Source organism: Ammospiza caudacuta, chromosome 10 (genome assembly GCF_027887145.1).
Source record: "Ammospiza caudacuta isolate bAmmCau1 chromosome 10, bAmmCau1.pri, whole genome shotgun sequence".
Taxonomy (NCBI): domain Eukaryota; kingdom Metazoa; phylum Chordata; class Aves; order Passeriformes; family Passerellidae; genus Ammospiza; species Ammospiza caudacuta.
The window spans coordinates 23,692,747-23,719,558 of NC_080602.1; the positions used below are offsets into that span (position 1 = coordinate 23,692,747).

The following is a 26,812-nucleotide window of genomic DNA, read 5'->3' on the forward strand; positions in this document are numbered from 1 at the left end:
GGGCAGTGAGAGAGAGAGAGAGAGAGAGGGGGAGAGGGAGAGAAGGAGAGAGAGAGAAAGAGATTGCTGATTAGCTCGGATTCTTTCCCAACTTGCTTTAGCGTGTGCTTGCGTTCCCTGCCGACCCTACACAGGACACTATATATTTTTTCCCCTTCGGTGCATGTGTTGATAGTCCAGCCTGTAGTTGTTTGCGGTTGGCTTTTTCTTTTCCTTTTCGTTTTTTTTTTTTTTTTTCTGCCGGGGAGGGGGGAGGTGGGAAAGGGGGGGAGGGGGGGCTGAAATCCGTCGCATCCATCCTACCCCCACAGTCATTAACTTAGGAGATTTCCCTCTCTTATTTTTTTTTTTTCCTCCCCAATTGGAAGGGTGGGTTGTGAATATTTTTCCCCTTATTTTTTTCCCTATTTTTTTTTTATTTTTTTAAGTCTCGCCTTTCCAGCTCCAAACAAGGTGTAGCGAGACGCTCTTCCTTCTAAGGAATGAAATGAGACAAGGATCACTCAAAGACATCTCCTACCTTGGGCTTGGGGATTTTTTCTTAAAGGCAAGGCGCACATTCCTAAGCAGCTGTGTACAAAGCCCCCCCTGAAATCTTGTCTGTGTAAAGTTAGAGTGTGTTCAGGGTGTTTTTTTTTTTTTCCTCTCTCTCCCAAGGCTGATCGCTAATAATACATCGAAAGCACTTCCCTTTAGGTTGTGGGAAATCTATTCCCTTCACCTTGCTTCCTTTTTTCCCCCCCTGAAGGCTGTAACTTTACTTTTTTTTTTTTCTCTCTCTCTTTTTTTTTTTTTTAATCAGTTTGCACAATCGCTTAGATAAACACCAAGAAGGAGACTTCTCTTTAATTACCCAACGCACATCTTTCTGGGGGGCAAACAGCGGTCTGAATTTTTTTTTTATTTGTTTGTTTCACCTGCCAAACTAAAGGAGAGGTAGAAAAAGGAAGATGCAAGCGATTTGGGACCTTGAACAAGGCAAATATGGTTTTGGTATGTTTACTTATAGTTTTTTTTCTTCTTCTTTGACACTTTTTTCGGGCAATGTGTTGTGATTCTTGTGTTTCTCTTTTAAGGAAAACAAAAAATCCAAAAAAGCAAATGTTAGCTAACGTGCGTCTTAAACGATCGTTTCTAAGGTTACGTGGGTTGCTCTAAGGAGGGGAAGAGGGGAGGGGGGCAGACCCAAGTATGTGTAATTGCAGCACCATCAGTTTAGCACGTCCTTTAAGCTAAATAAAGCAAAAGCAGCAAACAAACAAACAAGCGAACAAACCCAAGGACCGGAGCCGCTTTCCAGGTCCGAGGCAAAGCGCCTGCGAGTCATTTCCCCGGGAGCAGCGCCCGCTGCCCTGCCCGGCGCCGGGAACGCTCGGGCGGAGCGCGGACCGACCTGCTCCGGAGGGTGGGAGGGCAGGACAGGGGCTCTGAACTTAAGTGATAGCTGTTAAACTGCCCGCGATCGCGCCGCTCCGTGCAGCTGGCAGCGTTTATTTGGGGTGGGGGGAGATGGGGAAAAAAAGAAAAAAAAAAAAAAAAAAAAAAGGGAAAAAAAAAAAAAAAAAAAAAAAAAAGAGGTTGTGGTGAAGGTAAAGCGCCGAGATCCCCTCTCCCCCTCCGGTTGCTTCCCTGGCTAAGCAAGTACAATGGAAAGAAGCTGGAATATACTCACCATCCGAAGGTGTGGTTGGCAGCTCGGCTGAGGCTTTAAGGCAATTATTTATCCTTCTTATTTTTTTTTTTAAGTATTATTGCAAAAGACGTAGATCTGACTTTAAGCGGCAGAAGTGTTTTGCTCTGACAACAGCAAGCGAGGCTCGGATCCTCGTTAAAAAAAAAAAAAAAATCACAAAACAGGATCTCCCCCCCCCCCCCCAACCCAATCCCTTACCACTATCCTTTAAAAATACCTATTCGGCACAGCTCTCGCAGAAACCCTGATGCAGAAATCTTATAGTCCGGTCTAGGAGTGCCCAAGCCAATTAATTTTAAATCCTTAGGAATTAATCAGATTAAAATGTACAGAAGTTTCATTCTCGTATGCATACGTGAGCCAAAAGTCGTTTCCCTTTAAGAGATCCTTTTCTTTTAAAGTTGAATTTTAGGCAGATAAGAGACTTACACTAGGGGGCAGCCAGATACTGTACTTGCTCCAATCTTAAGCAATTTTTTTTTCCTCTCTCACAGCATATGCTCTGATTTAGCACTGTAAATTTTTCAGAGGACCCAACTCTGACAGCCCCTGGTGATTTTCAAAGTACCACAAGCCAGTGGTTAAAAATTGCATTGACTTGGAAGTTCAGAGGCACACAATAGGAGCCACTTTCCCTATTCATGGAACTTCAGTGTGGTGGAAGAGAAAAACACACACATACTACATTGAGGGAGAAGAGGAATTCATTGAATTCTGTTAGACGTAACTGCTTTCCACTGAGTTCAGAGCGAAACTCGGTATTTGTTCGATGCTGTATTCATATTGCGATTTAATCTAGAAAGAATTAGAGGACTGTTAGGCAGCTTTCTGCCAGGAAAGCAGCTTCCCCCTCCTTCCTCCTCTCTTTTTGAAACCTAAAGATTTACACCGGCTCTATCCCCAACTCAATTTTAGCAAAATAAATCCTTCCACTCCCTCTCATTAAAATAAATTTACATCTGCAGTAAAATGGCAGGAGGGATGCGTTTGTTTATTTGGAAAACCAACACGGTCTCACTTTTAAACCAGAGCATTTCTATTGTCATTAAGCCTCGGAGAAGGACAGTGGAGAATCTCCCCCTTCCTTGCGAAGCGCTCAGGTTTCGAGGATTATTTAGCGAAATTAGCTGCAGTTCATTTTTACATTCATCTCCTCTGTCTCAACCCACTCGCAGGGGTGTTTTCAAATAAATAGCAAAGCATCTAATGGTGCTAATAGATAGTTATATCGCTGCATCCCTCGAAGAGCAAATAGTTAATCTGGGGCATTCTTCATTAATGCTTGAGCAATCAGCGTATACGGCGGCTTTTAAGCGTATATCAATGGTTTTTCATTTTTACGATCATACGTTCAAACTATTAATATTGTGCGTCCTGTTAAAACCGCTTTCTCTTGTGATTTCTGCATTTGTTAGGACGGCGTTTATGTTTTTTCATATGGTGAATTAATCCTGTTTACTTTGTCAGATTCGAGACAGGAAAGGTTGGTGTTGGGTTGTGCTTTGGGTTTTGGCTTTTATTTTTTTCCTCAGGAAATCCAACATCAGCAACAATCTGTGGCTATTCTGTATTTTGAACCCCCACCTTCTCCTACCCTCCCCGAAAGGTCACCTCCTCAGCTCTGGCTTGTTTGGAAACCATAAGGCAGTTCCGCACATTTTAACCTGGAAAGATTCCTTCCCCACTTTCTGTCTTCCCAGTCCCTCCTGGTCACTGTTTCGGGTAAAGGTTATTTTTTGCTCCGTGAGGATCAATGGGAACGCTGCAGCCTTGTCTTTGAAATTGAGTCGCAAAAACCTCTTCGCCCGTGGGGTCTGAAACCCGCCAGGTTTCCCGGCAGGACACCCTCAAGTCGAGGTGCTTTTTACAACTTTCCAACCATCTCCGCACCTGCGGCTTTAGCCACACGTTTTATTTCTGCGGCACAAGTGTGTGGGCATGTGGCAACATGAAAAAGTGTGTGTGAGGAGGTGAGGGGCAATGAATCCCTGACAGAGTTGTGCCCAGGTCTGTGTCCCCGCGGCCGTGCTTGGTGACCGGCTGGGATGCGAGCGCTCACAGACGCGTGTGTTCGCAGAGGAGGAACGGTCCGGCCGGGCATTTATCTGTCTGTGCTAACATGTTTTCTATTTTATCTCTCCGTCCCTTCGCTTGTTCGAGTGTCTTTTGGCCATTTTCACCGGCAGACGGACTCGAGTCCCCGCTCCGCTGGCGGGTAGCTCCATTCAGCGGGAAATAAACACGTCCCCGTGCTTAGCTCTGTTACCTGCTCGTGGTACAGAACGGAGGTCGCGTTACAGTGTCGGGGTACGTGCGGTCACCAAACCCCCGAACCCGCAAAACCCCGAAATAAAGTTAAAGGGGTCGAGGCGAGCCACGCCGTGGCGATGCCGTGCGGAAGGCTCGGCTGTCACGCTCTGCGGAGCGCCGTGCCGGGCTCCGGAGCTGCTGCAGCGGAGCCGCGCTCCCCTCGCTCCGGGGCGAGCGGGACCCGGGAGCGCTCGAGCGGAGCCCCCGCGCCCCGCCGGGGCCGGGCGGTGCGAGCGGCCGCTCCCGGAGCGCGGGGCACGGGCGCGCTCGGCTCGGCGCGGCTCGGCGCAGCCCGGCCCGGCTCGGCGCGGCTCCGCGGGCGGCCGGGGCTCGGCTCGGCTCGGGCGGGCGGCGGGACACGGGGCGGCCGCGCCGAGCGCAGGTGCCCGGAGCGGGGCCGAGGGGCTCTGCTGTGAGACCCCCGGCGGGCTCCAGCCCGCACCGCGCTCCCCGAGCGCTTTCGGACAACCCGCGGCCGCCCCTTCCCCGCAGCGGCGGCGGCGGCAGCGCCGGGGCTCGGCTTTACTTTATTCCGTGGAGTTTTACCTCGGTTTAGCGCCTGCTTGCCGCTTTGCACCCGGCCGCCCCCTCCGACCCCCGGGGCCGTGCCCCGGCGGGCAGCCCCAGGTGAGGCGGCGGCGGTGCCGCGCTCCGCACGCCGGGCTCGCCCTCACCCCTGGCCCCGGCGGGGCGTGAGGGCGCGGGGCGGCGGGCGCGGGGCGGCGGGCGGCGCTAGGACCGCGCGGGCGGCGGCGGCGGCCATGGCGGGCCGCGCAAGGGCGGCGCGGGCCAATGAGGGCCGGGGGGCGGGGCGCGCGCTCCTGGCCACTCAGGCGCCGGCCCGGTTGCCTTATAAGGCGCGCGGTCGCCATGGCGACGCGCGCTGAGTTGCAGCAGCCGTGTCAAAGTTCACTCTCCCGCCAGCGGGGCGAGCGGCCGGCGGGGAGCGCGCTCGCCGCTCCTCGGCCCACACGCCGCCCGCACCGCCCGCCCCGCCCCGCGCCGCCCCTCCCCGCCGCCGCCAGGGGAGGGGAGCGGGGGGGAGCCCCTGCTTCTTTTTATTTTGGGGCGGGGGGGGGGGGGGAAGCGCTGGCGCGCTCTCCCCGTGGTGATTTTTTTCCCCTCCTCCCTCCCTCCCCGGCTGAGGAGCGATGCTGCGCGCTGGGTTATGATCCTTCCCTCTCTCTCTCTCTCTCTCTCTCTCTCTCTCCCTCTCCCTCCTCCTCCTCCTCCTCTCCTCCTCCTCCTCCTCCTCCTCCTCCTCCTCCTCCCGCTCCCCTCTTTTATCATCCTGGCTGGCTGGGCGCTGCTGCGCTGGCGAGTTGACTCCTTCCCTCCCCCCCGCCCCGCGGCCCCCCTCCCCCTGCCCGCGCCGTGAGCACCGGCGGCGCGGAGGCGAGAGCCCACTTGCGAGGCGGCAGAAGCAGCATAAGGCAGCGCGGCGGCGGCGGCAGCGGCGGCGGGAGCGGCGGCGGCGGGAGCGGCGGCAGCGGCACCCGAGCGGCGGCGGGAGCGGGAGCGGCGGCGGGGACGCGGCGCGGCGGGAGCGGCGAACCGGCGGAACGGGGCAGAGCGGAGCAGAGCGGCGGCGCCGGAGAGGAGGAGGAGGAACAAATAAACAATCATAATAATAATTCATAATAATCGTAATCGTAACGATCATAAGAATTTTTTTATAAAACAAAAAAAAAAAAAAAAAGAGAGAGAGCGAGGAGGAGGAAAAAAAAAAAGCCAACAGCCCCCCCACACCCCCGAGCCCAAAAGAGGGAGCGAGAGAGAGCAAGAGCGCAGCGGCCGGGCGGAGCGGCGGAGAGGAAGAATTAAAGCGAGCGAAGGAGGGAGGAGAGACAGAGCAGAGAGAGAGGAGGAAAGAGGAGGAGGAGGAAAAAAAAAAAGCCCACAAAAACAAAGCGATCGCAGTTGATGTTGCTGCTGCAAGCTGGACTTCCAAAAACTACGGCGAGACCGACCGCTCTCCGCGCCGAGAAGAGTCTCCTCCGCTGTGCGTGTTTTTTTCCGCTGTGTGTGTAATCTTTAACCTTTTATTCATTCTTATTTTGATGGCTTTCCTGAATGGCTGACTGCGAGCTTCCCTGGACCTGGCCCCCAGACACCCGCCTCTCCTCCTTCAACTACTCTGCTGCAGATCAGCTCTAAGAGAGAGAGAGGGAGATCTTTGAAGAGATTTTTTTTTTTTTTCTCCTCTCTCTCTCTCTCTCTCTCCCCCTCTCTCCCCCACCCCCACCACCCCTTTACTTTGCTCTCCTGGAGCCCAGACAATCGACTCGCACCTCGCCCCCCCGCACACACACCTCCATCGCCCCGTGCTTCTGCACCTTCGCCGGTACCGGGAGATCCCCCCCACCCCGACCCTCCTGAAAAAAAAAAAAAAAAAAAAAAAAAAAAGGCAAAACAACAAAAGAGAGAGAGGGAAAAAGAGAGAGAGAGAGAGGGGAGGACAAAAAAATAAAAAGACTGCTGCAAAGCTGATCTGAAAAGCAAAGCAAACAAACTTTGAAAATAAAGGGGGAACAGGAAGTTTGGCAACGGTGTCCAATAGATATGGCAATGGTAGTCGGTGCGTGGCGAGACCCCCAGGACGATGTGCCCGGAGCTCAGGGAACGCAGCCTTCGCAAGCCCCGCCGGTGCAGGGACCCCCGGCCGGGGCCCCGCACACCCCACAGACCCCGGGGCCCGGGGGCCCTCCCAGTACGCCAGCCCAGACCAACCCGCCGAGCCAGCAGAACCAAGGAGACAAGCAGCAGCAGCAGCAGCACATTGAATGTGTGGTTTGTGGGGACAAGTCTAGTGGCAAACATTATGGCCAGTTTACCTGCGAGGGTTGCAAGAGTTTCTTCAAGCGGAGTGTAAGGAGGAATCTCAGCTACACTTGTCGTGCCAACAGGAACTGTCCCATTGACCAGCACCACCGCAATCAGTGTCAGTACTGCCGCCTCAAAAAATGCCTCAAAGTTGGCATGAGACGGGAAGGTATTGGGATTTCATTTGTTTTGCAATTTTTTTTTTCACTCGCTGCGTTTTGGGGTTTGTTTGGTTTTCCTTTTTTTTATTATTTTTAAAAAATATATATAATTGCTCTTAGCATTTTTAACTTTCCTCTCCAAACCCCAAACCCAACCAGAACCTTTCCTTCCCCCCCACCCACCCCCCTCGAATAAAGCAGCCAGAAACTTTCTCGTAATGAAAGAAAGCGGTGTTGGGGAGGGTGGGCAGGGAGGCAGGGGCTCTCGCATGCTTTCTCCTGCACTCGTAATTGATTTGTGTTTGTTTTGATTTTGCTGATGGAGGTTTATTGAAAGTGGATTTTTAGTTTCACGCTGCTTAGGAGCGAGATGATGATTCTGACGTGTGGTTACTTTTCCTTCGTGTTTCCTCCTGCATGCTCAGCCTTAGCCCCCGTGCCCCGAGCAGCCCTGTGTGTGTGTGTGTGTGTCTGTGCGTGTGTGTACACACACACACGGAGCCTCCCGAGATGCACACACACACATACACATACACACACGCATATATATATCCTCCAGCACCCTGCCTTAGATTGCAATTTTACACAGGCGGTTCAAATTACTATTACAATGGGACTCACCCTACCGAGGCTCTACAGCACTCCACTGTGGATTCCCGGCCGGATTTTTCCTCCTTTAAAAATATATATACACACACACACATATCTCCACGAGTGTGTGTGTATACACACACTGCCGTGTGCCTGCCTTTCCTGGTTGTTATTTCCTCACTTTTCTCTTCTTCCTCTTATTTTCTTGCTCCTCCGGGAGAGGCAGGAGGGGGTAGAAGGGATGGGGTGGGGGGTGTAAGGAGCAGTCCAGAAGTAAGTGTGGGGTGCTCGGATCTCTGCAAGTGGAGTCTTTGTGATATAAAATTAGACGGGAAATGTGAGCCTGCAGTTTTCCAGTGCGTGCTCTGTGTCTGGACGCTGCTATGTAGGTTAAGGGTGAGGGGGCTTGGGACTCGCCGGGCTCCTCTCTTTGTGTTTCTGCAAGAGTAACTAACCTTGGAATACAGGCGATAACAAATATAAATCAAGCACATTTTTAGGCGTTCTCCCTTCTTGTCGTCTCTCTGCCTCTGAGCCCTTTTTCTCTCTCCTTTTTCTCTCGCTGTCACCGTGTAAATTTATTAACAAAATGAAAGGCCCACTTTCCATGGGCAGCGGGGGAAGGTGCCTTTGGATAATGCCCTCAGCCTCACCAGGGGACCTGCCGGGGATGTTGTGGGGTGATTTCGCCTCCTTTGGTATTTTTTTACGAGAGGGGGGGGATGTATAATACCAGCAGCAACAATGTATTCAGTGGGCGAGAAACGCGTGTGGGACCAGAGCCGGGGATTTCGAACTGAAGTGTTTCTTCCTTCTCCCCTCCTCCTTCCCCATCCCGCTCCCCCAGCCTCAAACCAACGAGCTGGTTTAGGTGTAACGGAGGAAAAAAACACACAAAGACGTATCCTGCATCTCTGGAAGGAGGAGGTGGCGGTGCAGGGGAGGGGGAGATAACCGGACTGTGGTGTGTTTTGGGAAGTGAGGAGCCGGGCTCCCACGGCAGCCCTGGCCGAGCCCACAGCGTCCCTCAGCTTTTGTTGTTGCTTGACTTGACCCGAGAACTGCGGAGCCTTAGAGCGGGGCCGGGGCTGAACTCTGGCGGGGAAAATGCACGCTTCCCCCCGAAGCTGGCCGGGTGCGGGGTCACACAGGCACGCACAAGCACACAAAGCAGGCTGTATTGGAACCGATGGTCGCAATTCAGATATTAATAGCTGTAGTTTCTTCTCTATTTACTGCAGCGGTCCAGAGGGGCAGAATGCCACCCACACAGCCAACTCATGGTCAGTTCGCCTTGACAAATGGGGACCCTCTCAACTGCCATTCCTACCTATCCGGATATATCTCCCTTCTTCTGAGAGCAGAGCCCTACCCCACCTCCCGCTTTGGCAGTCAGTGCATGCAACCCAACAACATCATGGGCATCGAGAACATTTGTGAACTGGCAGCTAGGATGCTCTTCAGCGCGGTGGAGTGGGCCAGGAATATCCCCTTCTTCCCAGACCTCCAGATCACAGACCAGGTGGCCCTCCTGAGGCTGACCTGGAGCGAGTTATTTGTCCTCAACGCTGCCCAGTGCTCCATGCCCCTCCACGTAGCTCCGCTCCTGGCAGCTGCTGGCCTCCACGCTTCGCCAATGTCTGCTGACCGAGTGGTCGCCTTTATGGACCACATACGAATCTTCCAAGAGCAAGTAGAAAAACTGAAAGCATTGCATGTCGACTCTGCAGAATATAGCTGTTTAAAGGCCATAGTCCTCTTCACCTCAGGTAGGCGGCATTTCTTTGCTCCTTTTTTTTGTTGTTTTTTTTTTTTTTTTTCTTTTTCCTCTCCTCCTTCCCCAGGCCCCCCTTGAGAAGTGTTTGCTCTTGCAAAGTGTTATTGCCTGCACCCCATGCCCGCTCCCTGTCCCCCGAGAGCCAGCGCGGTCTCTTCTCCTTTTAGGAAGCGGTGCCCTGTGCTCTGCCCTGCAGGGCCTCGGATCCGAGCATCCCATCTTCTAGGGAGTGCGAATCAGAGAAAAAAATAAAATAAAAATAAAATACACTCACCCCATTCATTTTAATTTTTTTTTAAAGAAAAAAGCAGGCAGCCAAAATACACCCCAAGCCTAGCTGAATAATGCTGGGGACTGGGAAAGAAGGGGCCCGGGAAGAGGCACCCATTCGCCACGAGAGACTGCGCTCTTCCCATTGAAAATAATATTTTATTTAACAGTATAGCTCTGGGTTGTTGCATTTAATGACACGCATCCGAACAGCAGCAAAATCTGTTTGATGTTGTTAAATACAAGTCGTCCTATCAGTGAAACCACTTTAAAAAGAGGATCATTTTATGGGCAGCCAGGAAGGGAAAAAAGCCCTGCAGGATTAAAAATTGAATTAAAAAAAAAAAAAAAGTTAAATGCGCAAATCTGAGTTTAAAATATGTTCCCTGCCATCTCATAAAATAAAATAAATCAACTTTGCAAAGAGCTGTCTCTGATTTAAACAGAATGTGGCAGTGAGCAGTTCTGTGTCATTTAAGCTAAGGGGAAAAGTTTGCATTTGTACCCAGCAGGAACTGCATAGTCCAAAGCGAGTAGCGGGTGCGAAAAGATCATTACCATAAGTAGACAGGGATAGTATGGAAAAGTAAGAGGAGGCTGAAGCTGCCGCTCCGCAGTGTAATTCCGGGGTGGCACAAGCATGACTCTCCCGAGGAAAAGACCTCGAGGTGTTTCTTAGATAATCAAAGAGGGGAGGGGGGGAAATATGTGTCAACTTTTGCTGCCTAGAAATAGTGCATGAGTTATAAAGCAATAATTGAGTGCGTTGTGAAATCTAATTAGCTTGCACTAGAGTTTAACCTGGGTGAGTAATAATCCTGATATTAACTCTGGAGGCTAAATTTTTTTTTTTTTTCTTCTGAGGGGAAAAAAAAAAAAAAATCTGCTCGCTAATTTGTGCAATACGTTATCTCAGATCACTAACTTTGAGGCTGCACCGGCAACCCAGTGTGCTGGAGCCCTGGAAGTTTGGGGATTAAATTTAAAAATACATATATTTCGCCTGTAACTCATTCGGACGCTTGGGAAAGTGGCCACGCGATAAACATATGAATGGAAGCAGGACCTGCAAAATAATTACTCATCAGAGTTTTTTAAAGCCTGATATCAGGAAACAGGAAAAAAATGTAGTTTATGTGGGAAAAGAAGGGCTCACAATCCGTTCCTTGTTGTGTTAAAGGGGGTCTGGGGAACGAAGTCATTTTCTGGACTTTGTCCAGGTTCTGGGTCGTGACCTAAACTTCCTTTTATATATTATTGCTTTACACATAAAAAACTTCTCCTTTTTTTTTTTCCTCCCCCCCCAATTACTGGTGTTAAATCCTGAGGTGATCAATGAGCAGGGTGCATCTAGCCACAGGGAGACAGGGATCCCGAGTGGGAAGGGGTGTCCGTGGGGTGCTTATTTTATTTTTCTATCGTTTTTCTAGGATGCATTTTCCTCTCCCTCGCTCAGCCGCTCAGCGAGGATCCCACACACGCTCACATCCCTCCCCAGCCCCTGCCCAGCTCACACCCACACCAAGGAGTTTATTTCCAATCCCCAATCCTGCCTTTTCTCCCAAATCACTTTTTTTTTTTTTACTTTTTTTTTTTTTTTTTTTTTTTTTTTAGCCTTCTGAGAAAACAATCGTCCGATCCTGTCGTAACTGTTTAATTTATGACTATTTTCAAAATGGGAGGCCTGGCGTGTAAATTGCCTCCCAACTAGATAAACGTTTCTTGTTATCTGATTCTGGGGAAGACAGCCGCATGCAAAAAAATATAGGGTGATGCTTGCAGCTTCTGCAGCACCCCAATAACCCTCCCTGATGTAAAGCAGACGCACATAGATGCATATAATGTTTGCTGCAGCCTCTTTTAAGAGGGAGGGGGGAAAAATCTGGGTTCTAATGACTCGCAGAATATGCATGTGTTAGCCCTGTGCCTAGGAAAGCCACAGGGAGGTCAGGTCACAACCTGTGCTCTTTCAGCACAGACGTCTCTGATTTAAAGGGAACTTATTGTATTTTAGCGTATCAGGGAAAAAAAAAAAAAAAAAAAAAAGGAAAAAAAAAAAAAAAAAGAAAAAAAATGTCCAGACCCTATCAGGGAGTTTTCTTCTTGTAAGGGCCTTTAGGTTTAAAAAGAAGAAGAAGAGGAAAAAAAAAAAGAGGGGGGAGTGGAGGGGGGGGAAGAAAGAAAGAGAAAAGAAAAGAGGGGGGAAAAGAAACAGCTCAAATGAACAGAGAGATCACAGTTTGCATGGCTGCCTCTGAATAGGCTAAACTGACAAGATCAGTTTTAAAGGGCCACTTAAATCAGTTTCAAAGACTGAAGAAAAACGCGTTGTCTTCTTTGGGGGAGAATCTGTTGCTGGATCCGGGGCGCCATTATCTTTGGCTGGGCCAGTTTTTTATTATTATTATGATTTCTATCACTGGGAGTAGTAGTCCTTCTCATCACAGGGTTAGGCTCCCCCCAATTATTTTCCAAGAAGGGGGGGGAGTGGAGAAATAGTGGCTCCCTTTCCCCCTTTTTGACTCAAGGCTTCCCCGCCCCCCCAGCCTTTCCCCCAAAAACCACAGAGATATGACATTAGGCTTGGCCAGCACCTCCTTGCCACCCCTCAGGTCTGTCGTGCCATCAGAAATCTCGACCCTGGGAGCTGTGCTCTGTCCTAAAGGAGACCCTCTAGAAGAGAGAGAAATGCAGACACACACACACACACATGCACAGAGAGATTGTCCCTTTTGGTGAAACCCACTTAAACTCTGGGGGGCGAGGTGATGGCGCACCATCTACTCTTAAACCTAGACATTTGGAGGAAAAAAAAAATCAAATTAAAAAATTAAAAAAAAAAAAAAAAACACAAACCGCCAAAACCTTTTTAATCTGATGATTGCTTTCTTTTTTTTTTTTTTTTTTAATCTTTTCTTTCTTTTTTTTTTTTTTTTTTTTTTTTTTTTTTAATACACTTTCTTCTAGATGCCTGTGGTCTCTCTGATGTAGCCCATGTTGAAAGTTTACAGGAGAAGTCACAGTGTGCTTTGGAAGAGTATGTTAGGAGCCAGTATCCCAACCAGCCAACACGATTCGGGAAGCTATTACTACGTCTCCCCTCCCTTCGCACTGTCTCCTCTTCTGTCATAGAGCAATTGTTTTTCGTCCGTTTGGTAGGTAAAACCCCCATAGAAACCCTAATCAGGGATATGTTACTGTCTGGCAGCAGTTTTAACTGGCCTTACATGTCCATTCAATAAAACATCCAAGAGAGAGAGAGAGAGAGAGAGAGAAAATAAAAGGAAAAAAAAAAAAAAAAACAAAAACAACAACAACACCGAGACAAAAATTTAAAAAAAATAAATAAAAATTCAAAATTGAGAAGGGAGATGTGAGTGAAAGGAAAGCAAATGACATTTGGGTTCTGGTTGTTTCTTAAATTTCCTTCTGCTAAGAAAGGATGTAAAAGGATGTTACAAGTTTGCTAAGAGAAGACAGGAAAAAATTAATGGACTGTGAATTAAAAAAAGAGACTGTCAAATGAACTTTTACAGAATGCATTAAAAACTCCCGTGTCGTTCAGAAAAAAACTTGCTACTTTTCATTTTTTTTGTAAAAAATAAAAAAGAGGGAAAGAAAAAAAGAAAGAAGAAGAAAAGAAACGATGGTGGGCTTTTTCTTTTTTTCTTTTTTCTTCTTTTTTTTTCTTTTTTTTTGGGGTAAACTTTTTAAAAAATCTCGCTTAAAGTGCATTTAAAGGAAATTTGGAGAAAATTAGCAGAACGGAAGAAAGTAAGTCTTTTTTTTCCAAATTATTAATTGTCCTATGTGTCTATGTACCTATAGCTGTTCTTTTTTGTATTTTTCTGGTTTCAAACCAGTTTATTCTGTGGTTCTATAATAATTTTTGATATAACCTTGGCTTCTTTAAAAAAAAAAATAAACTGTGTATCCTTAAAATATATGTTCTGAAAGAATTAAAACTGAGTCCACGAAAGTATCATAGGAAGAAAGGAAAAGAGAAAAAAAAAAAAACCCTCAACAACACAATGATGGAAGCGCACTTAAGGTGGTGACCCAAAATCTAGCTTGAAGCTGAGAGAGCTATAATTATATAGACCCGAATGAACCACACGTGTCATATAACTCCCCCCAAATCTAGGTTTTTTTGATATTTCGGACAGAAAATGAACTGTGGGGATTTATTATAGGTAGAAGGATTTTGTGTCCAAGACACACTACGGTTTTGATTTAAAAGGAAAAAAAAAAAAACAAAAACAAACAAGCAAACGAGCAAAGTGAACTTTTGTAATTTGAATTGGGTTCCACATAGTTCATCATGAATTGTTATTAAACTCCTCTATCTGTTTGTATATTTGCAAGCCCTTTGTATTATAATAATTGTTGATATTTTCCCTTTTTAAAAAATACCATTGAAATCAGCATGACAAAATAACACTGTTGGCACTTATAGATAACGTGATTGATTCAGTATCTTAGAGTTTACAGTTTTGTGTTTAAAAAAACTGAAGGTTTTTTTTTTTTTTTAAGTGCAACATTTCTGTATACTGTAAAAGTTATAATAACTGAACTGTTTGGTCGAGTCTTTGTGTGTTATATTCCAAGGAAAATTGAAAGTATTCAGAAATTAAAATATTATTTGATATCTGAAACTTGTTTGGCTGTCATAAATGTCTTTCAGAAACCACATTACTTCTCTATAGTTTGCAGTCATTTAAGTCCATAGGCGATTGATTTGTTTACTTGTCATAGTAAGTTTGTAGCAGATGTATTGTAGTGTATTTACCTGTTTAATTCCGGGATGGGGGTGGAGGACTTAAGTTCGTGGTTTATCTATGGTTTTAGGAAGTACTATGCTGAAATGGTAAACCATCAACCCCCATTCATCTAATCCTCCTGTTAATTAAAAATGGATTTTCTGGAAAAAAAAAAAAAAAAGGCCCTTATTTTTGTCACACTTAAGTGCCTGCGTAGGAAAGGTATTGTTGTGAAAAAGTATTAGAAATCTGGAGATCAGTATCTATTTTATGATCAGAATGGGGCGAAAAATCTTTTGTAAATGTCTGACATACGCGCACAAGATCATTCAAGCAAGGTAATAGCAGTATTGTAAATATAGGTCAGTTGTTTGCAATGAGTTTTCTTTAAGTATGTGTGATTTTTTATAATACTCCGTAGTTGCCATCTATCGTTGTCATTGAGAGGTCTTCAAATGGAGTGGCTTTAGCTTCTAGCACTGAGGAGTCGGTTTTTAATGTATATATACTCTCAAGTGGATTTCATTTTTTCTTTTTTTTTTTTTTTTTTTTTTTTTAATTTTTTAACCTTTAGACTGTGAAAGCATGACCACAGGTCATCTCCCTCTTTTCCATATGGGCTCAGTGTCTGTGTGTATGCTGGCACACAGGCAGGCGTGGGCGTCCCTGGATGTGCCCAGTGTGTGGAGGCACAGGGCCCTCTCCTGCGGCTCCCAGGGACCTGCCTGGGCGGGTGGCACAGCCCCGGACACACCATGGGCAATTGGAAAAAAAAACCCACCAAATAACCCAACCCAAACATGAAGGAAGGCAAGATGATGTGGTTTTTGCAATGGGTTGATATTTTATTTCGTGTGTGTGCGTGTCATTTATTTTTTTTTTTTTTCTCTCTTTTCTTTCTCTCTCCCCCCGCCCGCCCTCCCCTTGGTCTATAGCAGATGCTTTGTATGTGAAAGCTTGCAATTTTGTTCTTGTCTGAGGCTTCCCCCTCTCCCTTTTTACCACACGTAACTACACCATGTTGTGGTTTCACAAAAAGAGAGAGAGGGAGGGAGAGAGATCATTCTGTAAAGTCGATTAAACCCTGATCTTTAGTGTGTTCCAGTTAGACACATCTGTACTGGGGGCTGAGGGGCGTATGACTGTGAATTTGAGCAGAGTTTTACATCTGAATCATGGCTCCTTTTCTATAAATATATAAATATATATAAATATATAAATATACTATTATTGCAGGGGAATTGCTGACCTCTAGATTTAGCTTTTTCTATTGCAAGTGCTATCCATGTGAGTGTGTGTGTGTGAAGTTTTTATGCTTACTAAGAACACAGGATCTTGACTTGTTTGTTTTGTGTTAGTTTATTGTAAACAACCATTTGTTGTAAATTGTTATTGGCATTAAATTATAATTTATGATTTTCAAATCCAAAACATTCTCTGCTTTTTATGTTTTAAAGCCTGTAAGCTATCTCTGTATTTATAAGTTTCTTGCAGCGAGCTTTGGTTCACAGAGAATAATAGTAAACAGAAAATGCACCAGGGTTAAATAAAAACACACACACACACGCACGCACACACACAAGCCCCGTGTATATATGTTTGGAATGCTCAGAGGAGGATTTGTTTAGGGACTTCAGTTAGTTTTAAGTTTATAGCATTTAAAGAAAGTTTTTCTTTTCATGCTGAGTTAGAACAAAAGATCTATCCAAAGATTGAATTGGACAAAAGAGGAGGGTTGGGATGGAGAAGCTTGTTCTATGTTGAATTGAGGAGATCCTTTTTTTTTTTTTTTTTTTAAGAAAAGGAAAAAAAAAAAAAAAAAAGCTGTTAAACATGGCGACTCTTTCCCTCTAAGTGTCTAATTTATTTTTTTTCCTTGCGGTTCCCCCACTTCCCAACCCTCCCTTTTATTATATTTTCTGCTTTCATCTGATCTCAGCTCGCTCTATTCCTTCCCCCCCTCCCCACGCCATTCCTGACACCGGGACTGGCGGGGAAAGACCCAAAGGCGACCCGGAACGACAGCGAGAGCTGCGGAGCCGCCCGCGGTGCAACCCACAGCTCGGGAAAGGTCTTCTTCACCCCCCCTTCCCCTTCCTCCTCCTCCTCTCTGCGCTCTGCCCTCCCCGCCGCCGCTCTCCCGAACCGGCCCGGCCCCGCCGGGGGGGCGGCGGCCCCGCGGGGCGCGGAGGGGGCGCGGGAGGAGGCGGCTCCCCAAGTTCAGACAAAAGCGGGGGCTGGGGCCGGAGGAGGCGCCGGGCGGGCGGTGCCAGCCCGCGCGTGTGAGCGTGTCCGTGTGTCTGTCCGCGCGTGTGTCTGTCTGCGCGTGTGGCAACCGCGCGTATCTCCGTGCGCGGGGCCGGCCCGGTGGGAGGCGTTTTTTTTTTTTTTGTTTTGTTTTTCTTTTTTTTTCCTTTTTGTTAATTTATTTTCTGGAGGTTTTCTTTCGGAGGTTCGGAGGAGGAGCGGGGGGCTGCGCGGCCGCGGGGGCGACGCGTGGGAAAGTGCGCGGTGGGCGGCGGAGCGGAGCCAACATGGCGGCCCCGGGCCGGGCGCTCGCCCCGCGCAGCCGGGGGGGCCCCGCGGCCCCGCTCCGCGCCCCGCGCAGCGCCCCGAGAGCCGGGAGCGGCCGCGGCCGCGGGCGGCGCTTCCCCCGCCGCCCGTATCCCGTCCGCACGTCAATGACCTGTGGAAGCATCTCCCCCGTGCGAGCGCGGCGCGGAGCAGCGGGGTCACGCCGACCCCGGGCGGGATAGCGGGGTCTGCGCCCGCAGCGAGAGCGCCGCATCCTCGGGATGGGCCCGAAAGCGGAAAAATAATAAAAAAGGGGGGAGAAAGCGATAGGGATAGCGAGGAAAAGGCAAGGATGTTTCGAGGCGCTCCGTAACCGCCGCTGATAACGAGCGGGATGTGGGAATGGAGATGGGTTTTATTTTTATTTCCTTCTCCTCTTCTTCTTTTTTTTCTTCTTCTTCTTTTTTTTTTTTTTTTTTTTTTTTTTTAATTAAAACTTTAGTGGGTCCTGGGGATCGCGCTCGCTTCGCTTTGCTTTGTAGAATGGAAAGAGATACACGGAGAAATGCAGGCCTTGTCAGGATTTATTGAAGTTGGGTTTAAAAAACGTGCTTCAGATGATTTTTCCCATTTTCTCAGATTTCAAAGGCTCCCCGCAGTGCGGCTGCCTAATTAATGGTGAAATTCAACTAAATCTAATTATGCAGTAATTTTAAAGCAGTTAGTCCTGGGCGCTGCTTTGTAATAGGAACCCAGTTTTTAAAGTTTGCTTAATGTGTTGGTTTAGGGAGCTGGGGAGGAGAAGGGTGTAAGGGACAGAGCTGTGGGGTTGTTTTTTTTTCATTTCCCCCTTCTCCCCTTTTTCTCCCCCTGTTTTGTAAAGCAAAGAAATGCAAAATATAAACCCAAAACAGGCAGCGAAAGGCAAGGAGAGAGGCTGTCTTATCCCCTCGTATGCGATAGGGGTATTGAGTGAGAAGCACCAGCGAAAGTGTAAATAACACAGTAGTTAATAGGGACCATAAAGGTATTCCTGGCCTGTGGATTTCCAAGTGCCGAGCTGTTTTAGAGAGGATCTTGAATCCTGCGGTAATAAAGGGGCAACGGAGACACACAGCGTCTCTTCTTGGGAAATAGAAACCAGATTTCAGCTATTGAACATCTATTGTCATTAAGAGGAGAGGCTTGTGCTCGCGAAGTTATAAATCTTATCACCCTTTTGATAACACAGTTGTAATCAGTTAGCATCGCATTCAAACCCAATTGTAAAACTGCCTAATTTCATATGTCATACATGTCATTAAAACTTTATTTTTCCCACTTCTCTTTTTTTCCTCCCCTCTCTCTACCCATCCCCCCCCCACGTAAAATGTCAACAGATCTGGCTGTAACGTGCAGCAGGGAGAGCCCGAGGTGGCTGCGCTGCTCGGGGGCGAGCCCGGTGCTATGATGAAGAGGGTTTGCTTTCTTCCCATCTAGGTAATCGGAAGCGTTTCTATCATATTAGAAGTATAGCAGGGGGAAAAAAACCCCACCCCATAATAATAAAAATAGAGGGGAGTGGGAGGCAAGGGAGAGAGGAAAATGAAATCCTTCTCCTTCCTTCGGAATTGCCATCGCTCAATGAAGTTCTTTGAAAGAAACTTGTCTTATGATTAGCTAAGCAAACACATCTGCTTTCCTAGTTTGGGCTTAGCTAATTATCAAAACAAAGGGGCCGTTTCTTCTTCTACCTTGCTGGAAAGAAGATGTTATTTCAGGAGTCCTGTCCCTCCTCCCCCTCCCTGATCCACACACACACGCAGCCCCCGTCCCAGCCCTTCCCAGCGAAGCACCACGCTCCTTTTATTGGGATTACCGATGGGGAAATGAGTTTGCGCACTCCTCTTCCTAATGTTAAGCTTTATCATTACCTTCCTTGGAACAATATTTTTCCAACCAAATGTCCCTGCGGCAGGGCGGAGGGTGGAGGTGGGAAGGGGAAGGGAGGAGGGGGAAGGTGGTTTTGAATTGCGGACCAACTTCGCAGCTATTTGAATCAAGGCTGCACTCGGTTGATTTTAGTTGACAGAGCGTGTGTTGAAGCTGAACTCTATAATTTGCACTTCTGTTCTTTTATTAGACTTGGACAACGAACTAATGAGCTTTCCCCCACCAGTGTGTCACTTGTATTTATTTTCTTTCGGAAACTTTTAGATAGAAGAAGTGCTCTCGCAGAAGGGCAGAGGTGGAGGGAAGGTTTCGCGCGGCGCTTATTTATATATTTATTTTCCTGGAGGTGCAGGGATCAGCTCTGTGCTGGTGCGGATGTGTCTGTGCGTGTGTGCGTGTGTCCCTGTCCCCGGTGAAAGGCGACCCACGCGGTGTTAGAGGAGGAGAAGCTCCGAGCTCCATGTGTTATCCGGGCGATGCTGCCCTTGCAGTGACTCGGGTGGTGGGAAGTTAACGCGGAGGCGAGCCTTGCGAGACGCCCGAAAACAAAATAAATACATGAATTCGCGTCTAAAGCCTTGGTCCTGAAGGCAGAGGCTCCGCGGTGCAGGCGCGCTGTGGAGCGGAGGGCAGTGAGCGGCGTGAACCCGAATTTGATCAGATCTCTGCAGGAGCGGGTTAACTTCATAAAAGCGAGAGGCGGCTTTAAACATGTACCTGAGAGACGCTGGAAGAAAAGGGTTTGAAAGCAAATAGAAAGGTTTTTAATATACATGTATATTTAACAAAGGGAGAAAAAGCCCAAAGGAAGGGTTTCCATACACAAAAAAAAAAAAAAAAATAAATAAAAAGGGGGCGAAACGTTTGTCACTACATGACCACCAACGCACGAAGCCGTATCCATCGCTCGCAGCCTGCTCCATCCGTGCGAGTCGTGAGATATTTTGAATTTTGATTCCAGCGTGTTTTCTTTGAACTGGGCCTTTCGGTTTATTAAGGCAGGAAGAGGAACTCAGCAATCCTCTTTGAAACACGCTTGGTTTAACTATTTTACACAAGTTTGCCCAGGTCCCTGGAGATTCTCCAGTTGAAGAAGATTGAAATTAGAGTTAAAAGCTGGCGGGGGGGTGGTGTGTGTGCTGGGAGGGGGTGTAAGAGGGGTAAGGGGGTGGAGGGCGAGTGTGGAAGAGGGTGATGAATCCATTGTAAATGCTCTCCTGTATTCCTGTGTGTTGGGGAATGGAACAGAAATCTGCGTCGCCTTGTTTGATCCATACGCGCGCATCTGCGGGTGCGAGTGCGTGGCTCGTACTCTGCATGGAGACACGCACACACATCTCTAGGCCACGATTAATATTCCCAGAAATGCAGGAGAAAAAAGCTGGCATTTAGCGGCCATACGGAGAGGAGCACGCTGCCTGCTTCCCAGCAGCTTCGCTCCCAAACTTTGCCTTTTCTTTTGTTTTCTTTTCTTTATTCTTTTTTTTTCCCCCTCCTTCTTGTAAATTGCTGTTAACGTGTGTCTTTATGTTCTGTCTATAACTAGGATGTAATCAGGCGCCCCATGTCTCTCTCTGAAAGCATTTAATAAATGTCTATTAAAGCGCTACAAATGTAAGATAAATTTAGTGGCGCTGCTGTCTCCCTGTATCCAAACGGTAATGATGGATTTATCAACAGGGATTCGCCTTCAGCGCGGTGAGAGAGATTTACTCAACAAATAAGTCGGAAAAGCACCCACCCAAATACAATCATTTATACGGAAACTGATTTCTTTACAGCACCACAGATTCGAGGGAACATACAGCTTATTGCCTTTTTTTTCCTTCGCTTTTACTCTTTTTTTCCTTTTTTCACCCGTCCTCCTTTTATTTCCCTCCTTTTTAACATAATCAGTGGAGCTGAGAGCGTGTGTTTGTCTCTGTTTTGGGAGTGTTTGCCTGCTTATTGCTGGTGGAAGCTCCCAGACTCGATCAAACCCGGATCAATGCCTAATTTCTCGGCATCACCCTCTCCCTTCTCCCCCCTACTCTCACGTAATTTTTTTTTTCCTTCAGCCCCAAAATATCGAACATACGCGTGTTCGGTACCAAAACCCGTCGAGTTTCGAAGACCAGGATGAATAATAAAAGGGGGGGGGAATTGTCCCTGAATTATCTGCGTGTCGCTCCATAAATGCTTGCGAGCGGCTCTCAGGAACCACAGCACCTCGCAGAGATGCTGCCTACCTCTGCTGAAATTTCTCTCTCCTTTTTCTCAGCCTTTGCTTTGAACCCTACCCAACACCCTTGCACGCGTATAAAAGGAATGAACTCAGAAAGAAGCACCATTCATTGTTGGATTCAAGCACTGTCAAAAAAAAAAAAAAAAAATACTGAAATGCAGCCACAGAGCGCCCTTAAGATTATTTCCCTTTCCTAGAAAGTAGCTCCCAACCTCAGATTTCTTCCCCCTCCCCCTTCTTCCCTGGTTTTATTCCCCCCCCCTCCCCCCCCCACGCACACACACCCTTGACCACATCTTTCTCCGATTCGCCTTGGAAAAAAAAAAAATTGCTTGTGCTGATGTGATGGAGCCCTTTAAACAACGGGCATGTGAGAGCTGTATTCACTCTGAAACATTACCCCTATTTTCTGAATTTCCTTCCTTTCAAATAGCTGCTCGTATCTTACCATCCTGGATCTCCTGATTTAAACATCCTCAGTTCTGGGAGCTTGTTAGATACATCTACGTTTTAATTTAATTTAATTTCGGTATTGTACTTAAAACAACAATAAATAAACCCGAGAACTTGTGTTTTCCTTTGCAGAGAGTTTTTTATTCTTCTCTAGAAATTTCATTGAGATGTCTCTGTACTTTGTTTGTCAGTTATCTTTGTTCCTTTTAAATAAAGGGCTTTTAAATGGACTTATTGCTCCCAGCGTGGGTTCTTCTCTCTAAATGTTAGAAAATTGTGCCATCTACCCGCTATTCTAAGTACTGTCACACTCGGAGACCTCCAAGGACCTTCCAGCCCCAACTTCAATACAACTGTGTCAAAGGGTGCCTAGTAGCGAGAGGAGAAAGGTTTGCGTGGATTTTACAGATTTCCAGCCTGAATCGCTCTCTGAAGGGCCAGAATGATCTGCAAAGATGCAGTTGGCTCCCTTTGATGGCTGGCGCTCCGGCCCCAGCTCCAGCCCAAGCCTTTGCAGGAACTAATGAAGCCTCCCTGCCTTTAGCTACATTGCACTTTCTCTCCAGTGCATAGTTTTTCCTGCTAATTTTAGACACGAAAAGTGTGGGTGTGCAGGGAAAGGGGAGGGGGGGGGGGAGAGGGGGCAGTCAGTCTTCTGTCGTAATTTTTTTTTTTCTTTCTTTAAGAGAAATAGTCAGATATTTATAGCCATGGCCTCTAATGCTGAAAATATAGTGTCGTTAATTGAAAAACAAAAGTTCGCTCGCTGAGGTTGGTTCTGGCTGATTAGCTGGGGATGCTGCTGGCTGTGTTTCCAAGGGCGGGATGAGCAAAACAGAAATGTATATAAACTTTACAGGCCTTTTTATCTCCACCCCAATACTTTGCACAGTAACCCAGTTCTACCTCATTAGCCCAACTGGAACATTAGTGCTCAGGTTTAAAATTAGATTTCAAAACCTTTCTTGCTCGTGGGTAAGTAGAAATAGTTGGGAAGGTGTCTCAATCTTATTTTTTTTTCTTTTCCCACTAAAACTTAAAATCAGAAGCGCCTTCTAAATCAGTTTAAATGGATTACCAATTTCCAGGTTTCTGTAATGGTGTAGTTACATGTCTTCGAAATTATTTTCGCACCTCTTATGAGTATCAAGAGAAGATTGAGGGTGCTGGACGAGTATTTATGTGCGGGGAAAAAACAGTGATATGCTTTATGACTTTTATGACTTGTTTCACACTGTTCGAGAAATGGAGTTTTAAGCAATGTACAATTAAAACTATATTGCTCTTTGGACAAATTCCAAGAAACTTCAGAATCAATTAGTTTAGATCCTTGAATACTTGTTGCTAATACGTTTATAAATGTATATATATATATATATATATATATATATATATATATGATATCAAAGAACAAGAACGACTTGCCAAGGACAGCTCTGCTCCAGATGTAATTTTTAAGTCCCTGCCATATAGCTGCACAGAATCCCTTTTCCGATTTCTCATTTTTCATTCATTCCTGTCGGAATATCCAGGCATCACAGAATAATTTTTCTCTCCCTTTTTTCCACCCCCCTCCCCCGCCCAATCCCCTCTTTTCGTGCCCTTTCGAGCTTTCCGGGAAGTTTCGCCATTTGTTTTTGTTTGTTTGTTTGTTTGTTTTTCCGTTTGATACTTCCCAGCGTCTTTTTAACCATTCCCGTGATTATTCCTACTGGCCACGTACTGGGGTTAAAACTTTATTCCTCTCTACCCACAAACTCCCGCCCCGCAGGCGAAGCCACATTCAGCCCCTCTTAATTCCCAGGTTTAAAGATAATCCGAATTTTAAAAGCGGCTCCACCAGCCGCTCTCTTCCCTTGATCACAAACTGTTTTGTCATCTTAAGTGCGATTTTCCATCCTTCTCCAATATTTTTTTTTTTCCTTGCCCCAGAGCCTTTTTCAGACCACATTTCCACAATTCTGCTGCCTGAGCTTGGCGGTGGGAGCGGGGCTGCTGCCTTTGCAGCGGCTGGGGCTCAGCCCCGGGCATCCCAAATCCTCCCAAATCATCCCAAACCATCCCAGCGCTTTCCTTGGAGATCACTGTCCGTTCCTATTCTTTGCAAGGTTTATTTTTCTGGATAAGAAAGTCGTCCCCCGCTGCAGATGTAATGGATTCCACTCGCAGGTTTTCCTTCCTGCAGAATCTAATCTCAGCCAACAAGTTTCTGCCCTAAACTCCTGCATCGTTATTTGTGAACGACCCCTGGAAATTTGCTGGACAGTGACCTCAAATTTCATCCTCTCCGCAGACAGTTTCGCTTACCCTTAAAAAGAAGCTTATTTTTTTTAAGCTCACTAAAGTAAATAATAATAATAACAACATTAATAATAATAAACTCTGACAGAAGCATATGCAAAATATCTTGAGGATAAAGCCTTAAATGAGACATTGACATCCAGGCTAGTTTTTGCATTGACACTGCGTGAGGCTCAGAGGAGCAGTGAGAGGCAGGGCTGCCATCCAGCAAACTTTGCTGGACTTCATTCAGATAAAACTCGATCTTTCCCTCGCTGAAGCCAATGGCGAACTTGTACAATAGGAGGCAGGTCAGAGCACATCACACTGCCCATATTGTCTTCTGAAACATGGGAAGAACCCTGCCACCTTCCTCAGCTGCCTTTAAAAAAAAAAAAGTACACTTTTCCTACCCCAAAGGTCTCATTAGCCTCCTCTGGCTGCTTTTTAGACAGCAGCTCAGTCTCTCTCCTCCAGCTGAATTTGTCCAACCCCTTCATCTTCTCATGTTTTATTTCGAGGTCTCACTGAAATAAAACCATTAAATCCCCAAAAGGTCAGCCTGTCCCCGCTCTAACATCCCCGCAAGCCGAGGTTCCGTCCGCGCTCCCGTTCGGATGCGCTGCGGGGATGCGGCGGGGCCGGGGCTCGGGGCGAGCCGGGCTCGGGGTCCGCAGGGTCCCCCGGGACAGCCCCGGCACCGCCAGCGCTGCTCCCAGCACCTTCCCCCTGCAGCTCCCCGCACGCTCTGGCCAGACCTTAACGCTGTTTATATTATTATTATTATTATTATTATTATTATTATTATTATTATTATTACTGATATTCAAATGGGTGCCCGCTTGTCCCCCGCCACCAGCGTGTTTCAGAGCGATTATCTCATATCTTTCCTGCAGCAGTAAGCTATCCTTCAGCCCCGGGTCAGGCATTGATCTCCCTGCAATGTAACAAACGGCCGGGTTAATTTTCCCTCATTACCATTTCCATAGCTCAGGCTCCACACGCAGGACGGAGCCCTCCAGCCCCGCCGCCGCTGTGTGCGGCTCGGGGCGCGCACACGGACGCACGGCCGGACAGACGGACGTGCGCGCCCCAAACGCGCGCAGCCCGCTCCGAGCACCCCCGAGCAGCGCGGGGCTGCTTTTCTCTCCCGTGTCACCTCGCCTGACCCCCCCTCTTTGTACGGATTTGGGGTTTTCTTTGGGGTTGTATTATTTTTTAAACGTTGTTCTGCTCGCTATAAATTAGAAGGATTTTTTCTTTTTTTTTTTTTTTTTTGTTCACCCCGTTTACTTCTTAATCTTTTCTTCTTCTTCTTTTTTTTTTTCTTTTTTTTTTTTTTTTCTTCATCGAGTCTTTTCATTCACTGGTTGCAAAAGAAAAGGGGGTTGGTCAACACCAAAATGGCAAAGTTCAGCTTGGAGGAAAAAAAAGAAAAAAAAACAAAAAAAAAAACCTCCAGCTACCTACAAAGGGGCTCAGGGCTTTGTAATGGCAGAAAGAAACAAAAATGAAAAGAAAATTGCAGTTGAGGCTAAAGTGTGAGAGTGTGTTTGTGTGTATGTATATCTGTGTGTATTTTTAAAGGTTTCTTTGAACTGCCTTTGTGCTGACTAGGCAAAGCTCCTTGCCAATGCTAGTCACGGTTTAAGGAACTTTGAGTTAACCTCTTATATCGAATGAATCTTTTCATTTGGAAACCAATAAATCTCAATCTCTAGCCACCTTTTGTAGAACAGGCTGGGGCTTACCAAGGCGAGGCTGAAGCTTATAATAAAGAAGAGATAAAGTTTGCCAAAGTTTGGGGGGTTTTTTTTACCTTTTTTTTTTTTTTTTTTTTTTTTTTGTAACCTTCCCCTCCTTCTCCTTCCTCTTCTTCTCTTGTAAATAAAAGTTTTGGAGATGGCAGCATTTGGAAGCAATCCGGAGAAGGACTTGGATCTATGCATTGTTTCACAGTAAGCCTATTTACTTAAATAGAGTCTTCAGGGATTGAAACACGAAAATGATTTATAGTTTTCCAACAAGTCATTATTTTGGTCAGTTGTTGAGGGTGGGGTTGTGGAAAAGGAGGGGGGTCCACACAGTCTAATAATCAATGTCTGTCTATGGAAAGTGAAAAGGGAGGGGTGGGGAGGGGAGGGTTCTGTAGATAAGTAGGGTTAACACTATAAACATTGCAGACAATTGAGTTTTCCCATCTGAGCGGGAGTTGGGGAGAAAAGGGGTCTTCACATTTATCAGGCATGGGAGAGGGGGAGTGTGGGTGGACGAGAGAGAGGGGGAAAATACATTTCTCAAATCACTCCGGACTCACTCCTTTGGTTTCTGCCTTGCACTTTTGCATTTTGGGGATCATTTCTTTGAAGTACTTTGAAACCCAGCGTTTCATCTAATCTTTGGACGGGAGACGTGACCACGAGAATCAATGTTTTGATTTATTTTTTCAGTATTTATCTCCTGTCCAGTCTCCCTCGCTCGCTCGCCTGATTATTCCATATTTATACTCGTGTATACATAATGTACAGATTATATATATAATGCCCCCGTAGACATTTTTTAAAAAATCATTTGCAATTTCTCTTGCACGGAGGCGCAGTTCACTTCTCAACCCCTCTCTTTATCCTGTTTTATTTCAAGACGCTGTCTTCTTGCCGTCTCCAAATTGTTCCCATCCAGGAGTTATTAATTACTCTTACAAGGCGGGAGATTCTTAACTAATAACAAAGTTGTAAATTACCACCTTCCCTCAAATATTTCTCATTTGTCAACCCTGATTGATTTGATTAATATTCCACCGGCTGAGATCATTTCAAGTTGCACTATATAATCAGCAGCACCAGGCTGCTCAGCAGAGCTTCTGCTTGCGGAGAAGGATTTTCTCCAGCCCTTGAGCTGAAGTGTATTTTGCACTTGCTCCAGAGGAGGTATAAACGTGGACCTACCGCTCAAAGGACTTTAAGGTGCAGAGGCTGAATGCGGTGTCGGGAAATTAAATGAGCAGAGCGTATCTGTTTGGTTAAA

The 26,812-nt window shown here is 46.8% G+C and overlaps 1 protein-coding gene across 2 annotated transcripts; it reads left to right on the top strand.

Moving 5' to 3' along the window:
* The first annotated feature begins 801 nt into the window (after positions 1-801).
* NR2F2 (nuclear receptor subfamily 2 group F member 2) lies at positions 802-13,892 on the top strand. 2 transcript variants are annotated; one of them, XM_058811753.1, is made up of 3 exons: positions 802-993; positions 8,820-9,347; positions 12,593-13,892. In XM_058811753.1, the coding sequence occupies exons 1-3, from the start codon at positions 951-953 to the stop codon at positions 12,865-12,867; spliced, it is 846 nt and encodes a 281-aa protein (XP_058667736.1). In that variant the 5' UTR covers positions 802-950; the 3' UTR covers positions 12,868-13,892. The 2 variants fall into 2 exon arrangements, with proteins under 2 accessions (XP_058667736.1, XP_058667735.1); XM_058811752.1 differs by lacking the exon at positions 802-993 and adding an exon at positions 5,549-6,995.
* The last annotated feature ends 12,920 nt before the right edge of the window (positions 13,893-26,812 follow it).

Excerpts from the sequence above, each read along its gene's own strand:
- NR2F2 (XM_058811752.1), top strand. The coding sequence starts at position 6,566 with ATGGCAATGGTAGTCGGTGCGTGGCGAGACCCCCAGGACGATGTGCCC. Across the intron at positions 6,996-8,819 it reads AGTTGGCATGAGACGGGAAG|CGGTCCAGAGGGGCAGAATG; the intron begins GTATTGGGATTT and ends TATTTACTGCAG. Across the intron at positions 9,348-12,592 it reads CATAGTCCTCTTCACCTCAG|ATGCCTGTGGTCTCTCTGAT; the intron begins GTAGGCGGCATT and ends ACTTTCTTCTAG.